Source organism: Lepidochelys kempii, chromosome 19, assembly GCF_965140285.1.
Source record: "Lepidochelys kempii isolate rLepKem1 chromosome 19, rLepKem1.hap1, whole genome shotgun sequence".
NCBI classification, from domain to species: domain Eukaryota; kingdom Metazoa; phylum Chordata; order Testudines; family Cheloniidae; genus Lepidochelys; species Lepidochelys kempii.
The window spans coordinates 7,357,565-7,378,148 of record NC_136398.1 but is presented as its reverse complement, the minus strand read 5'-3'; the positions used below and the strand labels follow the sequence as shown (position 1 = coordinate 7,378,148).

Genomic DNA, 20,584 nt, shown 5'->3' with positions numbered 1-20,584 from the left:
TGACTGGTGCCCTCAGCCCGCTTTTCTCCTGGGCCCTGTTGAACACTTCAACGTTGTGCCCCGCGGAATGATAAAAAGTAACTCTAAACGTTCCAGCCTGGCTTCACTTTCCCCTCCTCTCCCTGCTCACAAACACTCAACTGTAACAGGAAAATAGGTCAGTGACTTGCAGAGCAGCTGGTGAGAGTGCTCCTGCTCAGCCCCGGTCCTCAGGCTCCAACAGGTCGGGGAGGGGGAAGGCAAAATATTGCCTAGGAGACCTAAAGCAAGGAACGAGCCCAGTGCAAGCAGCACCCAGACTTGCGCAGTTCCAAACAGGTGACGCCAAGAGGCCAGATGACAGGTTTCCATTCACCACTTGGATTCAGGTCTCTCGCATCTTCATCTCCTGAAGGATTCTAAGCCCATTTTCACAAAGACCAGAGGGAACCCTGCTAGCTAAAACCCATAGATCCGTGTCATTACCCCTCTTGTTCAGCATTTGCTCCCTCACTCCAGATGGAGCAATGAAATGCACAACTGCTATCTGCAGGAACTTGAGGCTTGGAAGAGAGCTAGATGGTTGTGTCTGTAGGAACTTAAGGCTCGGAAGAGAGCTAGATGGTTGAGACTTAGTCTGGACGGGACGGAGACCACATTGGAGGAGACAAAGTTGGCAGAACTTAAACCAGCACCCAATTCAGGAAGTGTGACTGCCATTTACAAGAGAGACAAGGTGGGGGAGGTAACATCTAGACCCCTGTGCGGATACAAAATTTGTATCCGCATCCAATCTGCAATCCGCAAAACATGGTCCGCAGCTATCCAGCGGATTTCCACAGATTTGCAGAGCTCTCGTAATATATTTTATTGGACCAACTTCTGTTGGAGAGAGAGACAAGCTTGGTCCAATAAAAGATATTACCTCACCCACTTTTTCTCTCTAACATCCTGGGACTGACACAGCTATGACAACTCTGCATAATTACCAGACATGCATGCAACTTAGGCTAGTTATTAGACTCTGCACTACCCATAAGCTTCCAGGTGCAATTCAAGGTGTTGGTATTAACACAAAGCCCCACACCCTCTGGGAGAGGTTTGTGTAGGAGACGCCCATCGCCCTGGGCCATATGGCTGCAGCCAGCAGATACACTCAAACTGGAGCTCCCTTCTTATGAACTGGAGGGAGCTGCTGATCAGGCATTCTCCATGAGGCTCCCTCAGCTCTCAATCTCACACCTTCTGCTGGTCTTACTGAGCAGGGTTAGTCATCATGACGGGGCGGGGATGGCCACGGCTGTTCCACACAAGAGCTCCGACCACTGGGTCTGACCAGCTGGTGTGAGAAACCCCCCCCTTACCTCCCCCAGTTCTGCTCAGGAGGCCCATGCACAGAGGGAGCAGCTGACCTAGCTGAAGTCACGCAGCGGCTCCAGCAGGGTGAGTAAATAAGTTAGCGCCGAGTGCAAACTCAAAGCGCCACAACCATGCTCGGGCAAAATCATGTCCAAAAACAGCTTGAAACAGCACTAGTAGGAACAGGACTTCCATGGCCACAGGGAGGGGTGGGGTGCTAGAAGACAGCTCAGCTATGAGGATACATGAGTAGGGGGAAAGGAATGAGAACTGAACTCCTTCCCTCCCCAATCCTTTATGGGGGTGCAAGAGGACAGTGCTGGACTCTTCCCCACTCCTTACTCTGCCCTCACACTTCCCAGCCTTGCCGGGACACCCCAGTTCTCTGAGACGGTTTAAACAACTCATCCGGAGCATTTAAGTCACTTTCCGTGAGCTGTGTTTGTGCCTTCTCGTCTGAGTGAAAGGTTGTTTGCGCCCCTCTGGTCCAGAAAGGGTTAACGGAGCATGCCTGAAGCCTGCCAGATCCCATTCATAAGCACAAACTCCAAGGGAGCGACTGAAATTCCAGGGCTGGGAGAGATTGCTCCAGCTGCCCTTGGAAAGCTGCGGCCGATTCCGCGCAGAGGATATTATGGCCTGCTCAGCGTCCCATGTGTAACCGTCTGAGAGGCTGGAAGGGGAGAGATGAGAAGAAATGGGAAGGGAGCCTGCAGACTTCTGGAATAGCTACTGTACATCCAGCTGTCTGCCTGCCTGCGGAATCCCAAGATCTCCCAGCCCGACAACTGCCCTCCGCAGCAAGAATCAAAAGCATCTCAAACAGCCGGTGAGGATGAAATATCCCAATCCGCTGATATTGGCTCCAATGGAGCCACCTGCAATAATCCCCTGAGTGATCACAACTATCTTGAATCCACTGACCTTGCTCAACAGGTGACACCTGGAAGCAGCCTCGGTGCTATGGATCTCCAGAGCCCCACCAAAGTCACCTTTAAGGGTCGGGATACGGTAGCAAGGATGGATTTAACTTCCCTGACTTAGCACCAATGACATTGTCACCAGAGCGACACAGCTCCTGGGGAAAGGCTCAGAGTAAGCATGCTGCAGAGAGCTTCCTCTGAACCTAGGGCAGAGATAAGCAACGCCCAGAGCAGCAAGGGAAGCCTGAGCCTTGTCTACATGAGGAGGGTATAGTCGTAGTGGTATAGTTGGACCCACAAAACCTTCTAGCACGAACACCGTTGTGCCGGTGTAAAAGGGTTTATACTGGTACAGCTGATCAATTATGTTGGTTCCTCTAACTGGTGTAAGCACAGTTATAATGGCATAATAGTGTCTACACCAGGGTTTCTACTGACCTAGCTGTGGCAGTAAAATAAATCACGCCCCTAACCAACATAGATCCAAGTGTGGACCAGGTCCTAGACTACACTAGAGAAGATTTGTTGGCATAGCTGCACCAGCATAGCTATATGGCCCCAGTGTCGCATCTGAGGCCGGAAGGGGTGGAGGGGAGAGGAGCAGAAAAAGGTTATACCAATATAACTATCCCCACAAATCCTCCTAGTGTAGGTACCACCTATACTGGTAAAAGCATGCTACGGATGGTTTAGCTTCTACCGATTCCCTGAATGAAGTAAGCTACAAGAGCCAAAGCGCTTTTATGCCAGTATAAACTGTGTCTACACTAAGGCTTTGGCTGGTGCAGAAACGCTCTATAAAAAAAAAAAAAATCATTTCACTAACTGCACTGGCACAAGATTCTGACACCGACCCGGCCTGCGGGTCTTGCAGACGGAGGAGGAAGCAGCAGAACCAGCTTGAGAAGGAGGGTGGGGAAGTGAAAGAAAAGGAGACTCGCCTCTGGGGTGGAGGGGGGAGCATGAGCCTGTGAACAGACCTGGACTGGGACTCAGGAAATCTGGATTCTAGTCCCAGCTCTGTCACGGACCCTGCGCAAGTCACTTCCCTGTCTGGGCTTTTGCATTTGCCCTCTATGAAAGAGGGCAAGCAATACTGATATCACTTCCCTTCCTTTGTAAAAAACCCCTTTCAGGTCTGTGGCTGAAGGAAAAAACTCCCTCTTCTCACTTGCACCTGGTTCAGGCTCTAGGCAGTGGGGAAGGGAGGCATGCTGAGTTTGGGAGAGGTTAGTAGAAGCTCAGATGGGGAGGGGGACGGGGTAGGGCAGAATAGGGCAAACCCAGCCCTGGGGAGGAGGGAAGAGACAGAGGGATGGAGAGAGGCTCTCTCAGGCTCTGCTCCTGGCCCCAGTGCAGTGACCGCCAGTATAAAACCATCCTGCCCCACAGGCCTTTGCACTTTGCTGTGTGCGAAGAATTTGGGAAGGAGACCGTTTGGTCGCAGCCACACTCAGGCCCTGCCAAGGCAGAGCGGATTGTGCTGCTAACAGACAGCCCATGGAACTCCAGTCCGCTAACCCCACAAACCCACCGTACCACAGCCAAAGCGGGCCACAAATCATCAACCCACAGGAAACGGAGCAGGGCCACGGCTAGTATTTCCTCATTTCGTCTTCCCTGGTCTCACTCCTGTCACAGACACACAGGCAGCAAAGGAACAAGCCAGGATGAGAACTTCTTAAATATTCATTAGAGCGTCATTCAATATGCCACTAAACTTACCATCTAGCCCCTTAGGTTCACTAATGAGAGAACTCCAGACAAACAGGAGGAAAGTGGTAGAGACGCGAGGTGAGAAGCAAAGGCAATGGAAGGGGGAATCGATGCAGGAAGGTGCTCACCCAAGGGGCCCAGCATGCTTTACCAACATTGCTGACACATGCGACATAACCCTCGCAGGTGGAAATTCGACCCATTTTGTAGATGGGGAAACTGAGGCAGAGACAGGTGCTGTGACTTGCTCAAGATCATACAGCCAGTCAGTGGCAGAGGTGGCACAACCCAGGGGTCCCCTGCTGTTCACTTTAAGCGCCAGCATCTCTCTCCATTGTGCAATGCAGCACATTGATACATTCCAGTGTCAGAGGGGCAGGAAGTACCAACGGGAATAAAGCTCCACAAGGTATATTTCACAGGTGCCAAGCTGCCCCAGAAAGTGGAGGAGCAGAGAGGTGTATAAGAAAGCCCCCTTGTAGGCATGGCCAGACCCTGAAGGTCTCTAGCAGGGCATTCTAAGTTCATTGGAGGGAAACAGAATCAACTAGGAAATGGAAAAACAGCTACATTTCATACACAGAAAAAATTAATTATGCCTCCTAAGTGACACAGCCCAGCAGCCCAGAATGAGCTGATCAGGGTCTCTGACAAGCAGAGGAAATTACAGGTCAGATATGAACTCAAGGGACTGTATAAAACCCATATAAAATCCTTGCTCATTAGGACACAGAAAAAAACAGAAGCCAGCCTCACCCCAAAACCCACATCCCCTGCACGTGCTGCCAACTCACTCATGGCCCCACAGCTTGCGTCCACAGATCCAAGCTCTCCATCCCCAAGGTCAGAGCCCACCACAGTTCTGTGTCTACCTGCATCTCTGCACTAGTTTTCTCCCATCTGCCCTCTCTTCTGCTTCCTCAGTCTCCCCTTCTACCACTCTCGGCTTCACACCTTCTAGCCCTTATGCTTGGAACAGCTGCTCACTTATCATCTGCCAAACTTCCCCCTTTCTCCTTCAAATCCAGCTTAAAACCCTTCTGCCCAGAAGTCCTTTTCCCCTTGCTCCTCTCTCCACACCCTTCCTACCTATAGTTAGCTAAAAGAAAAGGAGGACTTGTGGCACTTCGTTAGTCTCTAAGGTGCCACAAGTCCTCCTTTTCTTTTTGCGGATACAGATTAACACGGCTGCTACTCTGAAACCTATAGCTAGCTAGTGGCCAATTAAGCTTAGACTGAAACTTCTTTGGGACAGGGAACAGGCCTAACTTCACATTTTGCAGAGTGCCTTGTAAGTCTGCAGAAAGATGTAACCTATGCCAGGAATCCAAAGGCTGGAAGGAATTCACATACAAAAAACAACAAACTTTTATTAAAGTGGAGTGGAAGTTCCCAGTTGATTAACACAAACATTTGCCCTGCTCAGCAAGTGCTCAATGGATGCCTGATGGAGAGAGAACAGTCTCCCTAGGTCTTTCTCTTTAGGGGTTTCTTTCTTTATGGGTTCAGCCTTTAGAACTGCTCTGAATGCTGGCAACAATCCCAGCCCACCAGACAAGCAAGGACAACTCTAGGAGTCAGAGCAGCAGTCTTTCAGCAATGCCCATAGACAATCACCTGGAACCAAAGAGAGCTCAGGGTCAGTTCCTAAAAAACCCAGTGAATTCAGTAAGCCCAGCTCCCCAAGATCAAAGGATAATGTTTTTGCAGGTAGAATGATTCAGAAGGAGAGAGATGAAGGGATACAAATCTGAGGCCTAGCGCAGACGTTGCTATGTATCCTCCCTATTCCAGAGCCAAATGTGCACCATGTGGGCTGGAGTTGACATGATCCCATCAGGACAGAGACACCAGTTAGCTCTGCCCAAACACCCACCACAATGTGCATTGTTTATAGGAGAGGTACAGTACTGAACAATGACTGCTCCCAAGGAGCTCCCCCCAACCCACCTTCAGCAGGTGCAAACCAGGAAGAATTCCCACAAGAGGTCTCATAACCCCTATATTAGAAAAGCCAAACCTTCTAGCATCAGCAGCTGTAGTTCCAGAGACAATGGAGAACACGTGGACTGTGTGTTCCCCAGAACTATCCCCCCCCACCCCAAAAAGAACAGCTCGGATGTCCCAGTAACCTGGCACTTGCAATAAGTAATAAGGCAGTATTACTATTTAGCACTTTTTAATCCAAACAGCTGCCTTGCTCTGAGAGGTAGCGAAGTTTTATGCCCACTTTACAGATGGGGAAACCGAGGCTCTCAAGGCCACACAGTGACAAAACTCCGACTAGAACCCAGGCATCCTGACTCTTAATGCCTCGCTCAGACCACATGCATCTCCTACGCTATGTGCTGCCACGTTGAGGACAGCAGTTTACAAAAAAAGTCTCATGCTCCCTGAACTGCTGGCCATGCAGAGTGAGCTCAGCTCCCTGCAGAGAATGAAAGCCTGGTACTGCTGCACTGGTGACCCCCTTCTTGCTGAATGGGAAGTGACCGAGTGGGGTCCAGAGAAAGCCACCCTGAGGCCTTTAGGCTGGAGTATGTTATGGAGTGAAAATGCTGCTGACACACAGGCCCATCGGCTCTGCAACAGTAGGAGCAGGTGGCAATCACTGAGGAAGCTGATATTCCCTCTGCAGGCAGGGAAGAGCCTGCTCTCCTCTCACCACACCCTCCAGATCCCACTGACAGCTCAGGAACCCAGCAGCTGATGCACCCCGCACCACCTCCCCGCTGAATAATCACACAGGACAAAAGCAGCAGTGGCTGGTGCAATTTTGCTGCAGGTGGGAAAGGCACGAACAACCTGTTGCTGGTAGGAAAGAAGCTGGTTTTCTCTGGCCAGCCTGCGCGTCTCACAATGCCTCACGTTTAGGTCACTGTACAGCGTAGCTTTTCTAAGGCTCTCAGCCCAAGACACCTTCAAGAGGGCTCTTCACAAGCGCCAAACTCAGCAGGATAGGCTGTAACCAGTCCTGGTAATTACAGCTCCCGCTGCCACCCCCACCCTGTTCCGCTCCCAGCAAGTCTCCTTCCTCCACCCCAAGGTGTGCAACGTACACTATCATTACACCAACCGCTGCTTCTCTTTACCGAGCACCCCGCCCTGACCGGCAGCCAGCGATTGCCTCACCAGCCTTGGAAAGCTCAGCTGGCATATGACAGGATCCGCTCCCCGCTGCAGAACTTCATGAGGCAGCCCCGTGCCAAATGAAGCAAACAAAGTGCGCTGCGGAGAGGAGCCTGAGAGGCAGTTAGAAATGTTTAGAGGCAGAGCAGACAGACCGAGACAGGGATGAGCAGAGGGGTTGGTCTGATATTAAATGAAAAAAGACAGGTCCCCAGCGAGCATGTCCAGGAAAAGCACACAACTTGTGCACCACAGTCCACTGGGGCAGCCAAGAAACACTGCCCAGGTAATGCCCAGCGCAGGCAGACACACCCCTCGCCCCGATGAGACATTTACAAGCTATCCTGAGGGGAGCACCGGCTGCAGAAAAGGCTTTGTTAATCCCATCCCTACACTGAAGCGTACCCCAGGTGCTGCTTTCACGTGTGTTTCCTGGGGAATATTAACCAGGATGCTAGAAAGAAAGACAGACAGAAAAAGAAAGTCTAAGCTTTATTTCAGAAAATCACTGGACTCAGTATTGGATCATTTGCAACGGACCAGGTACAAGCAATTCCCTGTAATCATCCTCTGTCAAAGATATTTGACTGATGGAAAACAAAGCCAGGCCAATCACTAATCTTCCCCCACATTGCTGGGCACCATCGCCCTGTGCACCTCCCTCACCCCACCCCAAGCCTGGCATTCACAGAATACATCTACATGGGGATTCATCTTCCTCCTGGAACAGAGGCCTGTATTATCCAGCTTCCTCGATTCTCCGCATGACAACATCCCCAGCAACCCTTGCGCCAGCACCTGCTTTGCTAAGAGGGCCCTAAATGGCTGTAAGGGGAATTGCCCAGTTCAGGTTAAACCGGCACCACATTGTAGTCACAAGGTAATTTATTACAGCACTAGGTTCAATGGTTTAACCTCCGGCAGGACCCAGCAACTCTGAGGCTCCTTTCAAGTGAAAGCTCCGAAGAACCTAGTTGCCCGGAGAAGGGCAGTAATGATTTACTGAAGGTCTCTTACAATCCATGTGTTATTCTCCTTCCACATTCTTTACTTGTTGCTTTGTCTCTTTAACCCACTCTCCCTCCACCTCCCTTTAAAGCCCCTCCCCCCCCCACCTTGCTCTCAGACAGGCGGGACTTGAAAATTGAAGGCCCTGGCATGTATAACAGACACAGAACATCTCAATAACATTTCAGCCTCGCTAGTTTAACTCTACTCAGAAAGGTGGGTGGAGAGAGCAGAGCGACCCTAAAAGTTGCAGCCGAACAGCTGTGGGCAACGAATGACGCGATCCCAACAGACACGCTGCTTTTTGAGGAAGTTACTCGATTCTTCTTAAGCAACCCGAGTTGCTCAAATCAGTGTTGGCACCGTGATTTGCCAGCCATCCTGATTGCTGCTTTCAGGGACTTAAGCTGCTTCCTTGTTCCTAGAGAATGGTTCGTTGCTGAGGGACTCATCATTCCCTTTGCCACAATGCACTGCTTAGAGTGAAACCTTCCCTCACTTCCAATAAGCAACCCGCTTGCCATATCCCCCAGGATTTCCAATCCAATTTTGTCCAGTCTTTACTCAAGACCCACTTCACCCTTCCTCCTCCCCCCAAGTTCTCATGGGTAGCTGCTTACGACGGACTTCGCTGTAACCCGCCAAAGCCAACAGGAAAGACCATGTTCGATGACCTCACTGCAGTCAGACACACCTGCTCCAGTTTGTAAATCTTTCGGCACTCAAAGCCTGGGAATGCAAGTCGTGGCTCAGGTGCTCTGGTATGCAGCTCCGGCTGAGCTCAGAGGTGGGGTGTGTGAATCCCAACCCTATTGCCTCACAACACATTCAGAGGCACTAATCAGCCGGAGCAGAATTGAGACGCACAGCAGATTAGCTTGCAGACCTGGGAGAAAGAGTTTGAAAAGGGGGTTGCACCTAAGGGATGGAGCACGTCATCTTTCGGCAGGTGCCAAAGGAAAAATGAGGGACAAGCTTCAGAGGACCAGTCATGCATGGACAGAGGGGATTTTACTGGGGCTGCCAAGGAGCATTATATTAACCCCAGCAACCAGAAAGTTGCTTACTGCATCGAGTATATATTTTTTTGGCTGCAATTTCCTCCCCTAATCCTGCACTCCTGTCCCTGGCCCATGCTTGCCTGCGCTCTATGACACAGCAGCTTGCGCTCATGTTGGCAGGGGAACACTGCCCCATACCAGGAACCCAGCTGGGCGGCAGCAGAGACCCACTCAGGTGCATGCCGCCACTCACCAGGGTAATCAGATACCCTCATGACCCTGTAGAGAGAATCCAAAAACCTTCTCAGAACAGGGGAGGCCACCAAAGCTTTCACAACACTGGGGGTGCAACAGGGCTAATGCCTCTTTCCAAAGAGCCCTGTTCATGAAACCCGCTGGGATTCCTCCGGACAAAAATTATGCCGGCCATAGTAAGTGGAACTGGTTTAACAGAGTCCCATCCCTCTTCCTTTTAACACCATTGTTCTCACACTGACCTCTGTTAAGGCCAGCACTGGTGCCTGCTCAGATTTTGCAGTGTGCCAATGTTTACGGCAAAACTGGGATGAGCCTCCTTAAACTGCATCCCACACAGAGAAGAGAGGTCTCAGAGTTCTACTCCATGTGCTCCTGAGACGGCTGCGGATGGAAACTGAAATCTCCTGCTGCAGCCACAAGCTGGAGTTATCCATTTTAGATATTTATACAGCACCTATCACTGTGGTATCAAAACAATCGAGTTATAAGCACTTGCAGGAGTCAACAAAGAGATTCTTTTCATGCTCGCCTCTTAAGAGAGGCTGGAGTGATTTCTTCATCATGTTGGCTTGTCTTGGTATCTCCAGGGCAGCCTAAACAGAGCTGACCAAATGTGACTAGCTTGTGAGGAGAATGGTCAGAAACTAGCAGATTTGAGGCATCAAAGATCATCCCACACTTCAGGGTAGTGTGGAGAAGAGGAAAGGCCCAGATGAGAAGTCACACACACATACCCCTTTTTAGGTGGTGTAGCACTGTGACAAAACTCAACAGGACAAGCCATTTCTAAACACTTTGGTTGCCAGCAATCTATTAAATCAGCCATTGAAGAGAGATCAAAGATTTTCTGAATCACCTACTGGCAACGCACCTTCCACTCCCAGCATGAGTCATGCCACGTCTATCTGCCTCAGAATCTAAACCTGCTGTCTGAGCAAAGGGAGGCAAACAGGTTCACCATGACCACTGTGAAGGCACCTGATACGAAGACCGAACACACAGACATGACGTGAGTCAGTGGGTCTCAGTCCAGCTTCTAGAGGACACACTAACCACCTCAACTGGCAGCAATCGGACTGAACAGGTCCTGGAGAGTGGACACTGCTTTGGCCCCCTCAAGGTGATCTCTGCAGATCAGGGTTGAGACACCTGGATGAGGCAATGTGAAAGTAACCAACTCCCACTACTGCCCAGAATTGTACCAGTTCTGTGGCTAAAGCCAGACCTGCAGGCTTTAGGGCTGATAATCTGGCACTTTTCACCAGGCCTAAATATATTTTCTCTCTCACACACACACACACACATACTCACACACAGTAAAAAGAGCAATAGGAGAAACTGTGTCTAGAGACATCAGAACTCAGAGGACGTGATCCCCCCTTAGACAGGTGGTCATTATCCTGGGAAGGCAGCAGGAACCTGGGTAGGCAAGGCAGGGTGGATCCCCGTCACGAGAACAAACCACAACAGTTATTGCCTTGCCCAAAACAAACAAGAGTAAAACAGCGTCTTCCATAGACACCTCAAGTTCCATCCTGAGTAAAAATAAAAGCCGCACATAGGCTCACACCCCAGCACAAGTTGCTGTGACCCCTCATTCAAACAGCCTGGGCAACACAGCCATACCAGGGTCACACAAAATCTCAAAGCCACTGCATCCTTCTGAAGTCCCTCAGTCCGCTGCCCCTCCATGCTGGAACATAGTCACTCGCGTAATTCTGGGCTGCAGGCGGATACCAAGGCCAACAGGAGGGGTGGATTTAAAGGAAGGGGCTAGACAATTTTGTGACCCACGCACAGCATTGCACAACTGTCTGCTCTACCTAAGGAGATAGGTCTTTCTCTGGAGCACCAGGCAGTGCTTGCTACTGGGGGACAGGGTACTGGACTCGAGGAGGCAAGGTCTGATCTGTTATAGCAAATCCCATACCACGGTTACTGTCGGGAAAGCATGGCTGACCCTACACCTATTGGGGTAGGGGCATGCAATACAGCTGCTGCAACTGTTCCTGCAGGAGGAGAGGCGCATTCAAAACAGGGTCTCAATACACCTACTAAGGTGGGGGAAGGGGGAGAGATTTCAGCTCAGTCTTCAACACTCAGCAGCTGGGAAAACCACCACTCCCCATCCAGGAGAGGGGAGCCATTGCCACATGGCCAGCCCACTCCTGCAGGCTCCAAAGAATATTCACAACCAAGACAGTCCTTTCATCACCAGGAAGGGACTGTGTTGATCTTTGCAGGACAAAATAATCACTACTACAGCTATTCCAGAGTCAGGAGACGAGCTGCCCTCCCCCTAGTCCAGACTGGAGGAGCTGAGTGACCCATCCACCTCTGCAGAGAGGCATCAAAATCCAAATGCCCTGGTCCTGCAGTGTCAAGGCAAGACCCCAGCACAGGGTTCTCTCTCTCATAGCTGATTTATGGGTGTCAAGAGGAAGAGAGGGCCACCTACAGAATAGGGCAGCAGCCCATTGGAAAGAACGCTCGAGCACCAGGAGAGAGGTAGGCTTAGGCTAAGGGCCTTAGGCATTGCTCAGTGTCTATAAAACATATGTATTGCTCCTCCAGTATCAGCCAGCGCAATCCCTTCCCCAGGGAGGCAGTACCGGGCACTGCATCCCCTAATGTTGAAGGGTCCTTACTGGAACAATCTGCCTCCCCTTGGAGGGATCCCCATGTCAAAGGGGGACTGCCACTGCCCGACAAAGCAGCCAGGGAGGAGGGAGGTTAGGCGACTGAGGTGACCATGTCATCACCTCTCATACCAGTCCAAACAGCTGTAATTAAAGCATCAACGCACCGCGGGCAAAGATCAGCCTCACTGACCTTCCTAGCAGAGGGCATTCCAGAGCTCCTTCCAGTCGATGGCAGAGCAGTTCTTGGTGCTACAGAGCCGCCCGGGGTAACTGGGAGCAATGCAAGTGAAAAACCAATGTACGCCTGCCACAGAACAGAGACCACACAGCATCGAATAAACCATAGAAAGAAATGGCCTCCCTGGGAACAGAGGGCTAGGAACCTCCAAATGCTAATCCTGACTCCAACACAGATTCATTCTGTGGGCCTTGGGCAAGTCACTTGCCCCGTCTGCCTCAGTTTCCCCATCTGTAAAGTGGGGCTAATGATCGTTACCGCCAAGGTACGATTTAGTGGAGATTAATTAGCTAATATTTAAAATGCTTGGAACAGGAAAAGCACCGTATACATGCTAATGACGTTTAATGCTGTGTGGTACAAGGTATGCAATAATATGAATCATGACTCTGGGCCAACCTGGGACTGTAACTAACGGTTTTGCATTTGCAGCACTTTTCTTCACAATGCAACACTTCTCTTCATTTCTTCAAACATCTAACTGAGAGTTAAGCACGGGAACAGGTGACCGAGGGAGGTTGTGGAATCTCTGTCCCTGAAGGTTGTTAAGCATGGGTTTACTCCTAAGGGTATTCTATGCCAAAAAATAAAAAATTCTGTGCCAAAATATCAAAAAATTCTGCGCACAATATCGTAAAATTCTGCACGTTTTATTTGTCAATAAATAAATGCAGAGGCTCCAGCGTGGCAGTGCATAACCGTGGGAGATCACCCTGCAGCCTACCCATCTTGGGGACATGGACTCAGTGGTGAGGCTGCACCTGACCCTGACTCTGCATAAGGTCTGGGCCTGCCCCAGAAACACCCTGGGCCCCTCTGTGCCAGGTGCATCAGGTGTGGGACAGGCAGGCTCAACCAAACCGGATCCAAGTGTGGAGGGGATCAGTGAGTGGGGATCCAGGTGTGGGACAATCTGGGTGCAGGCAGTTCAGTGGGGAGCCTCGGTGTGGGGGGATCTGGATGCCCAGAGGCTCGTTGTGGGGTTTCCAGTTGCAGGGGCACTGGGACTCTTCAGGGGCTTCCAAGTGAAAGCTGTCGGGGGTCAGTAGAGGGGCCTGGGCGAGGGAGTCTCAGCAGGGGGGTCTGGATGCTGGGTGAGTGGGGCTAGGTGGGGTGCAGCTAATTGGGGTCAGTGGCATGGGGGTCTGGATGTGGGGGGTCAGGATGGTGCAAGGCTCATCAGAGTGGGGGGTTGAGTGCAGGGAGCTCAATGTGGGGTGGTCTGGGTGCAAGGGTAGGGGTCCGGAGGTAGGGGGTCTGGGCACAGGGGACTCCAGATGCAGGGGTTGAGGTTCAATGGGGTGGGGTTTGGGTATGAAGGGCAAGGGGGTTCTGGGTATATGGGGTGATGTCTGGGTATGGGAGATCTGGATGCACGGGGGTTGGGCGGATGGGGGCACAGCTGAGGAGCGATGAGGGTTGGAAGCAGAGGATGATGCTGAGCTTCATGCAACTGGGGGAGGTTTCTGGGAGTGGGACTGACACAGACCCAGCCACTCCTTTCCGAGGGAAGAGGAAGTCCCATCCTCTCCTGCTTCCAGGATCAGCTGCTAATCCCAGGGTAGGAGCCACTGTCTGGGATGTCCCCAGCCCTACAGTGATTTACCTCTCCACCAGCTGCCTGAAACTATGTACCTGTGCAGCTAGGGAGTGGTGCGTGACTGCTCTTGCAAATTACCTGTCAGAAAGTCATTTTTCTGCGGGGAAGCAAAGAAATCTGCAGGGGACATGAATTCTGCACACATGCAGTGGTGCAGAATTCCCCCAGGAGTATGGGTTAGACATCTGTTAGAGGTGGTCTAGGTATACCTAATCTTGTCTCAGTGTGAGGATAATGGACTATAGGAACTCTTGAGATCCCTTCCAACCTTACATTTCTATGATACCAAAATGTTATCATGGAATCCAAGTCCCATCTCCTCCTTCCAACATGACTCTGATTTTGAATCAGAACACAGAACCCACTCTGCTCTGCACTCGTACATTTGTGTGGCATTACCTCGAATAGCTCATTGCTGGCTGGTCTCCGCAGACACTGCCTAGCACACGTGCATAATATTTTATTATTCATCAGCAGAAAGTTGGCCAAAACTTCCCTTTTCTCTGGAAACTACCTCTCTGGTTTTCTATGCCACTTCAGAGTCATGGCATCAGCATCCAAAGGGAGTAACTCAGGGACAAAGAGCTACCTAACTACTACATCTCTCAATGCCTTGGCTCAGGGGTGTGACACGTGGAGCTCTGTAAAGCCGCTCAGAGCTGCTTTCATCATTATCACGGACACATGGCCTGCAGAAGCTATACTGCCCAGCATGTGGTGCTCCATCTTGATGTGGGTAGCCAAGCAATGAGACAAAGGCGGCTGAAATCTGCCCCACTCTGTGCATATTAGGTGTGGTCCTGGGGCTCCTGAGAAATCGCCCATGCAGCTCTCAGTTGGACAACGTATTGGCACCTCTGGGTTAGGCAAGTCACACACCCCTCAGTATCCTGTGGACTTTTAACTGGTGTGAGTCTAGGGGCTTTTGTTCTCAATTATGGCCACCCTGGGCTATTCCTCAGGTGGCCGAGACCTTTGGGACCATTCTAGTAGAGAGTGACTGGCTGCAAAAGTGCAGCTCTGAATTCAGAGCCCTGGGATGCCAGCACACAAGAGGACTAAGGCAATGGGAACAGCTTGGTACCATACGCAACACAGCAGGGTGGAACTTGGGCCTTGTCATTATCTGCCAGTCATTTCCCCTTCTTAACACTCCCACCCGTCATGCTGCAGGCTAACCACCCTTGCCGATTAGTCATCAGAATGCCTTCAGTTCACACCTCCGCTCAGTCAAACATTTCCCCCACTACTGTATGGACATCACCACCCACGGCAGACCAGGAATCAAACAGAAGCAGGTTAAAGCGGTGCAGGCCACTGACCCAGCATGGCTTTGACTCGACTGACTCGACTGACTCGACACGCAGCGCAAATCACGTTACCTTCCATCAGCCGTGCTCACAGACTAACGCCTTGTCGTGTAAACTAGATTTTTAGCCACTGGTACAAACCCCTAGCGAAAAAGTATTGCATGCTGGAGTAGCATAGTTACGAGGGAAGCAAAAACCCAGTGCCAACAATGTCTAGATCTGTCCATCTGAGCTCTTTTCATCAGTCTACAATGAAAGGCATGAAAAGTAACAGATCACAGAAACTGCACTCTGATGGACCCAAACTACCCAGATAAAGGCAAGGTTTGTAAATGGGACGAAAGCACCTGAAACGTCCGTCCCAGGGAAGGTACACGCACATAGGGACCCTTTGTACTCCAGATCTCACTGCACCCAGACCTGCCCAGTCTTGCTCCTTGAATGGAAGGTGCCGTGGTTGAGACTAATTTTAATAGCAGTTTTTAAAGTACCTCACTGTTATTATGAAAGATTTCTCTGAATGATTCAACCGGGCATTTACATTCTCACGCAGGCTGTCAACTTGAACAATGTCAGGTGTCCTTCCACCCTGCCCTCCAAAGAGAAGGATCACTGCCACTGAACCATGGGGTCAATTGCACCCAGACAAAACGAAAGCCCAGAGGGGTCAGAGCCTGTTCATTGACTCTGTGGAACTATAATCTCATCAGCTGCTCCACCCTGCAGGCCAGATGACACACAACAACCTCAAATATGCTCTAGAATCGTCCACTCTCAAACATTCATGTTCTCAATTCACATTTCATCGAAAATTCTCCACTGGAGGAAGGGGCTAGTGGAAAACTGGTTCTGGACAGGAGAAGCTGAATTGTTTATCACAAAATGGGGGGCGGGGGGAATGAATGGAAAGAAGTGAGAGAACAGGTCCTATGACTCTCCAGTGAGAATGTAACATTCTCTTGCCCAGCCCCCACAGCCAAGCAATGAATGCCATGCTGAAAAAAGGCCATTTTACAGTTTAAACATTAATTTCCCTTCATTGAGCAGGCATCGTAAACAGGTTTATTCCCGCATGGAATCGGTCACTTTCTACACTGACAATTCCTGCCGAGGTAGCTATTGGCTTTCATTAGCCAGCAAGCAAACCACACTAGCCTACATGGGGCTTTCATCTTTGCCAGGAAAGTCTCAAATGTCCACTAAATAGAGCAATTTACAGTTTGAGCATGAAAGCTAACTAATGGGGTGGGGGTGAGCAATTGCCCATCCCTGGATTATCAACCTTCACTAGGAGGTCTGAGTCAGACTAGAGCAGGCAAAGGTAGCCTTGTGATTTTACTTTCCTTTTGCAATATAATAGTCTGTACAAAGTGGTATGGATTTATTCAACTTAAAGTCAAGACTCTGTGGTTCTAGTCCCAGATCTGCCACTGGCTCTCTGCAACACTGAACAAGTTATCTGGGCCTCAGTTTCTCTACCTAACAAGCAGTTTACTGCATTTACCTCACTGCGGTTACAGGGGTTAACTAATGAATACGTGCAATGCACTGAAATCTTCAGATTCCATTATTAGACACCTTTCTGGGAGGATACTCCCAGACGCTGTACAAGGCTTTTATTCCCAGAGCCCTGTTAAGCATAGACACTGGAGCTGTGTTTTCCTCACCTCTGGAATTTCTGAATGGCACCCCTTGAATCAGAGGACTGGAGAATCAATTATATCCCAGTCTCAGCATGCAAAGAGGAAACGGAAGCATATGCTGTTAGTGCCTGGCTCCTTTGGACAGGACAGTCCCCGTTTCAAGAGACTTGGCTGCGAAACTTACAAAACAGAAACACTGTGATAGGAGCCCTGTGGGGCAGAAATCTGGGCTCACAGACAAGTCTATCTCTGCGGGGAAAAATAAAAACGCGCACAACAAGGAGGCCGACGATGTACATCAAAACTGCACACTCACTGCCTGTGCCATACACCCCCAGCAGCTGCCTAAAAGATACAGGCAACGGCTTCAGAAATCCAGGGCCCTCACGTCAGCATCCACACACTCACTAGTGACTGCGTGGGGAGGGAGAACCACCCTCCTTTTAAAGAGCCCTTAAACGAAGCTACCTCAGTGACAGCCCCTCTGGGTGGGAAGTAATTTAGGGTTACCGGTGCCACCCCCTCTGGCTAAGCAGAGCATCTTTGCTGGGACTATCCAAGAGTTTATCTCTGATAAACAAACTGACCAAGCCACACAAAGTGAGACCCTGTTTATAACAGTCACCCATAAAGTGTTTATGGCTTTGGATTCCCACAGACAAGCCTCTGGCTGGCTTTGCGCCATCACCACCTCCCAGGAGATGCTCGTGGGAGGTGTGCGAGCCTACAAGAGAAAGGCAGATCGCAAGGGGCCAGCGTCCACCCCCGATGATGCGACTGTGTGCGCAGGGCTGAATAATAAAAGGAGAGACAGCTCCAGCCAGGGGAGCTGCCCCCCAATGCTCATTACTCCAGTGAGATACGGGGGAGGGGGGAGACAAACAAGCCGTCCAGGCTAGAGTCCCTGTAGGAGGCAGGGGCCGAGCTGGGGGCTCCATCCTCCTCCTCCTCTTCTTCCTCCTCCCCCAACCCAGCCTTTGCCCCGCTGATCTTCCCAGCTGGGACAGGGCCCGGGGCAAGGGGCAGGCTGAGCAGCCGGCGGAAACTGCTACATGGAGCCGCGTCCCCGCAGCGGCGCGCCTGAGCCTGCGGGAGCGGCCGGCCAAGGCTGCGGCAGGCCGGGGCTCCCTCCCCACCCCACCGGGCCCGCCCCGGGCTCCGGGGCCCGGGCTCAGGCCACTCGCCCGCTGTTTCCCCCAGCCCCGGCTCTCTGGCCCCCGCTACCTTTGTACCGCTCCAGCACATCCTCGTACGCCTGCACGAACTCCTTCTCCTGGCTGCGGTTGGCCGGCAGCAGCCCGGGCACGTAGCCGGCCATGGCGCTCCCCTGCCGGGCCTCGGCGGCGGGCTGGCGGCGGGCAGGCTCCGTCCCGCTCTCGGCCCGGCTCCGCGTGCTGCAGCGGCCAGGGCCGGTGTCCGCCGCTCGCGTTTCCGCCGCGCCTCTTCCCTCCGCCCGGCCGGCGGCGGCGGCGGCTCCTCCCGCTGTCAGCCGCGGCTCGGCCCCAGCCCCCGGCCCACCCCCGCCGGGCCCGGCCGGCCCGGCCCAGCCGAGCGGCGGCGCCACCTGGCGGCCGGCCGGGGACGTGCGGGGGGCAAGGCCGGGCCAGGGGCAGGAGGGGGCGGCGGAGCTGGGGGTCGGGGGCTGCCCAGGAGATGGGAGCTGGGGGTGCTGCTGATGCTGTGCCCACGGGCCGGGGAAGGACACCAGAGCCGGATCAGAACCCGGCAGCGGAGAGAGGCGCCAGATCCGGATCACACCCGGGGGAGGAGAGAAGCACCAGATCCGGATCAGAACCCGGGAGAGGAGAGAGGCGCCAGATCCGGATCAGAACCCGGGGGAGGAGAGAAGCACCAGATCCGGATCAGAACCCGGGGGAGGAGAGAGGCGCCAGATCCGGATCAGAACCCGGGAGAGGAGAGAGGCGCCAGATCCGGATCAGAACCCGGGAGAGGAGAGAGGCGCCAGATCCGGATCAGAACCCGGGAGAGGAGAGAAGCGCCAGATCCGGATCAGAACCCGGAAGAGAGAGGCGCCAGATCCGGATCAGAACCCGGGAGAGGAGAGAGGCGCCAGATCCGGATCAGAACCCGGAAGAGGAGAGAGGCGCCAGATCCGGATCAGAACCTGGGAGAGGAGAGAAGCACCAGATCCGGATCAGAACCCGGAAGAGGAGAGAGGCGCCAGATCCAGATCACACCTGGGGGAGGAGAGAAGCACCAGATCCGGATCAGAACCCGGGAGAGGAGAGAGGCACCAGATCCGGATCAGAACCCGGGAGAGGAGAGAGGCGCCAGATCCGGATCAGAACCCGGGAGAGGAGAGGTACCAGAGCCTGGGAGTTGCAGGTCCAAAACAGTGGGGCCTTGAAAAAGAGAGTGAAGGGGATCGGACCGATGGGAGAGAGAAAGGGATCGGAACCTGAACCTACCGGGACTCTACTTCTGGAATCAGAAATGGAGATGGAAAAGAACTGGACTGAGATCCAGCCCTTGTCACAAGGGTAAGTACTGGAACTAAGCCCGAACATACAGCACAGACCAGAACCACAGAAGGAACTGCAGCAATATAAAAACAAGAAAAGAACAGAACACACCCTAGATTGACAAGCACTTTGAGTATCCAGACTCAGTGGAGAGTTAAGGAAAAAATATTTTAGAGGCCTGGACCATAACAAAATGCAGAAATGAAGAGAAGGGGTAAGGAGAAAAGAACAGACTCTGGATCAGGGTCAAAACCTGTGAGTTTGGCTTGAGAAACAGGAGTACTTTAAAGATAGCCTGGCTGAAATCTGAGGGTCAGCAGCTGGGACAGAAAAAAGAGCAGGACCCTAAAGTCATATTGGGGCAGAGTTTCTGTCTGCTAAAAATCCCCAGGGGAACTTGGGTTCAGATTAGCAATTTTCCATTTCCCTACACTTCTTATATAGGCTCAGTCCTGCAGTCAGATCCATGTAGGTAGAGCCTTGTGCCTTGGCACAATTCATCCATGCAGATCAGAGAGCCTATAAAGACATAAACATGCTTAACTTTACATTCTGTAGGTGAAACTTTGGCTTCATTGCAGTCAATGGCAAGTGGGGCGGGGGGCATGGATCAGTGTTCACATTGCACTCCCCATCAGTACCCAGCCCAAGCCAGGGAAGCTAATGATCCAACCAGCGGACCAAATTCGATGTGAATCCTGGTCATGTGCCACTTGAAGCACATTGCGCATATGCTAAGAAGAATGGCAAAAGCCACACTGACAGCAACAGAACCAGAATTTCACCCTGACAATACTCCCATTGACTTCACTGGAATTACTCACTGGTCAAGCTCCTTGGGGTGAGGACCTTCTGACCTATGTGTTTTGTACAGTGCTGGCCACATTTTCAGGGCTTAAAAATAAATAATACCTGCACCAATGCTGTAGTAATTTTCCATGAAATTATTCTGCCCCTGTTTGTTTAAAATTTACTTTCAGGATTATGGAGCCACCTGCATTAAACAGAAACATGATGATTCTGGTGATATTTTGCACCCCAGGTCTAACTAGCTGGGAACTGGATTGGCTGGCTATATGAATACTTGGAGCAGCTTGCTATTGGATAAGTATGCTGAAAAAAAGGATGTATAAAAGCCTGTGTAACTTCCTGCTCTGTTGTGCAGGATTTGAGATTTTATTCTCCCTGTACCTTTTTGCAGCTGCAAATAAACTTTTCTGCTTCTCCACCCCGTTGTGATTATTGGGTGTAGCACACCGGGTAACGAACCACTCAAGCTGTTGTTCAGCCTCTCG

General features: G+C 51.6%; 2 protein-coding genes across 7 annotated transcripts in view; one reads left to right on the top strand and one right to left on the bottom strand.

Annotated features, from left to right (window-relative positions):
- Positions 1–20,584, bottom strand: part of MACF1 (microtubule actin crosslinking factor 1) — a 257,658-nt gene that overhangs the window by 215,623 nt on the left and 21,451 nt on the right. Inside the window, exon 1 of one of the 6 annotated variants that reach the window (XM_073317697.2) lies at positions 18,031–18,292. The exons of the other annotated variants lie outside the window; for them this stretch is intronic. Within the exon in view, the coding sequence (XP_073173798.2) occupies positions 18,031–18,124 (94 nt within the window). The 5' untranslated portion in view covers positions 18,125–18,292. Of the gene's footprint in view, positions 1–18,030; positions 18,293–20,584 lie in introns of those variants that run through there. 6 annotated transcript variants of the gene reach the window in all.
- Positions 18,460–20,470, top strand: LOC144929557 (uncharacterized). Its single transcript, XM_078849454.1, has 2 exons — positions 18,460–19,307; positions 20,270–20,470. The coding sequence occupies exons 1-2, from the start codon at positions 18,460–18,462 to the stop codon at positions 20,367–20,369; spliced, it is 948 nt and encodes a 315-aa protein (XP_078705580.1). The 3' UTR covers positions 20,370–20,470.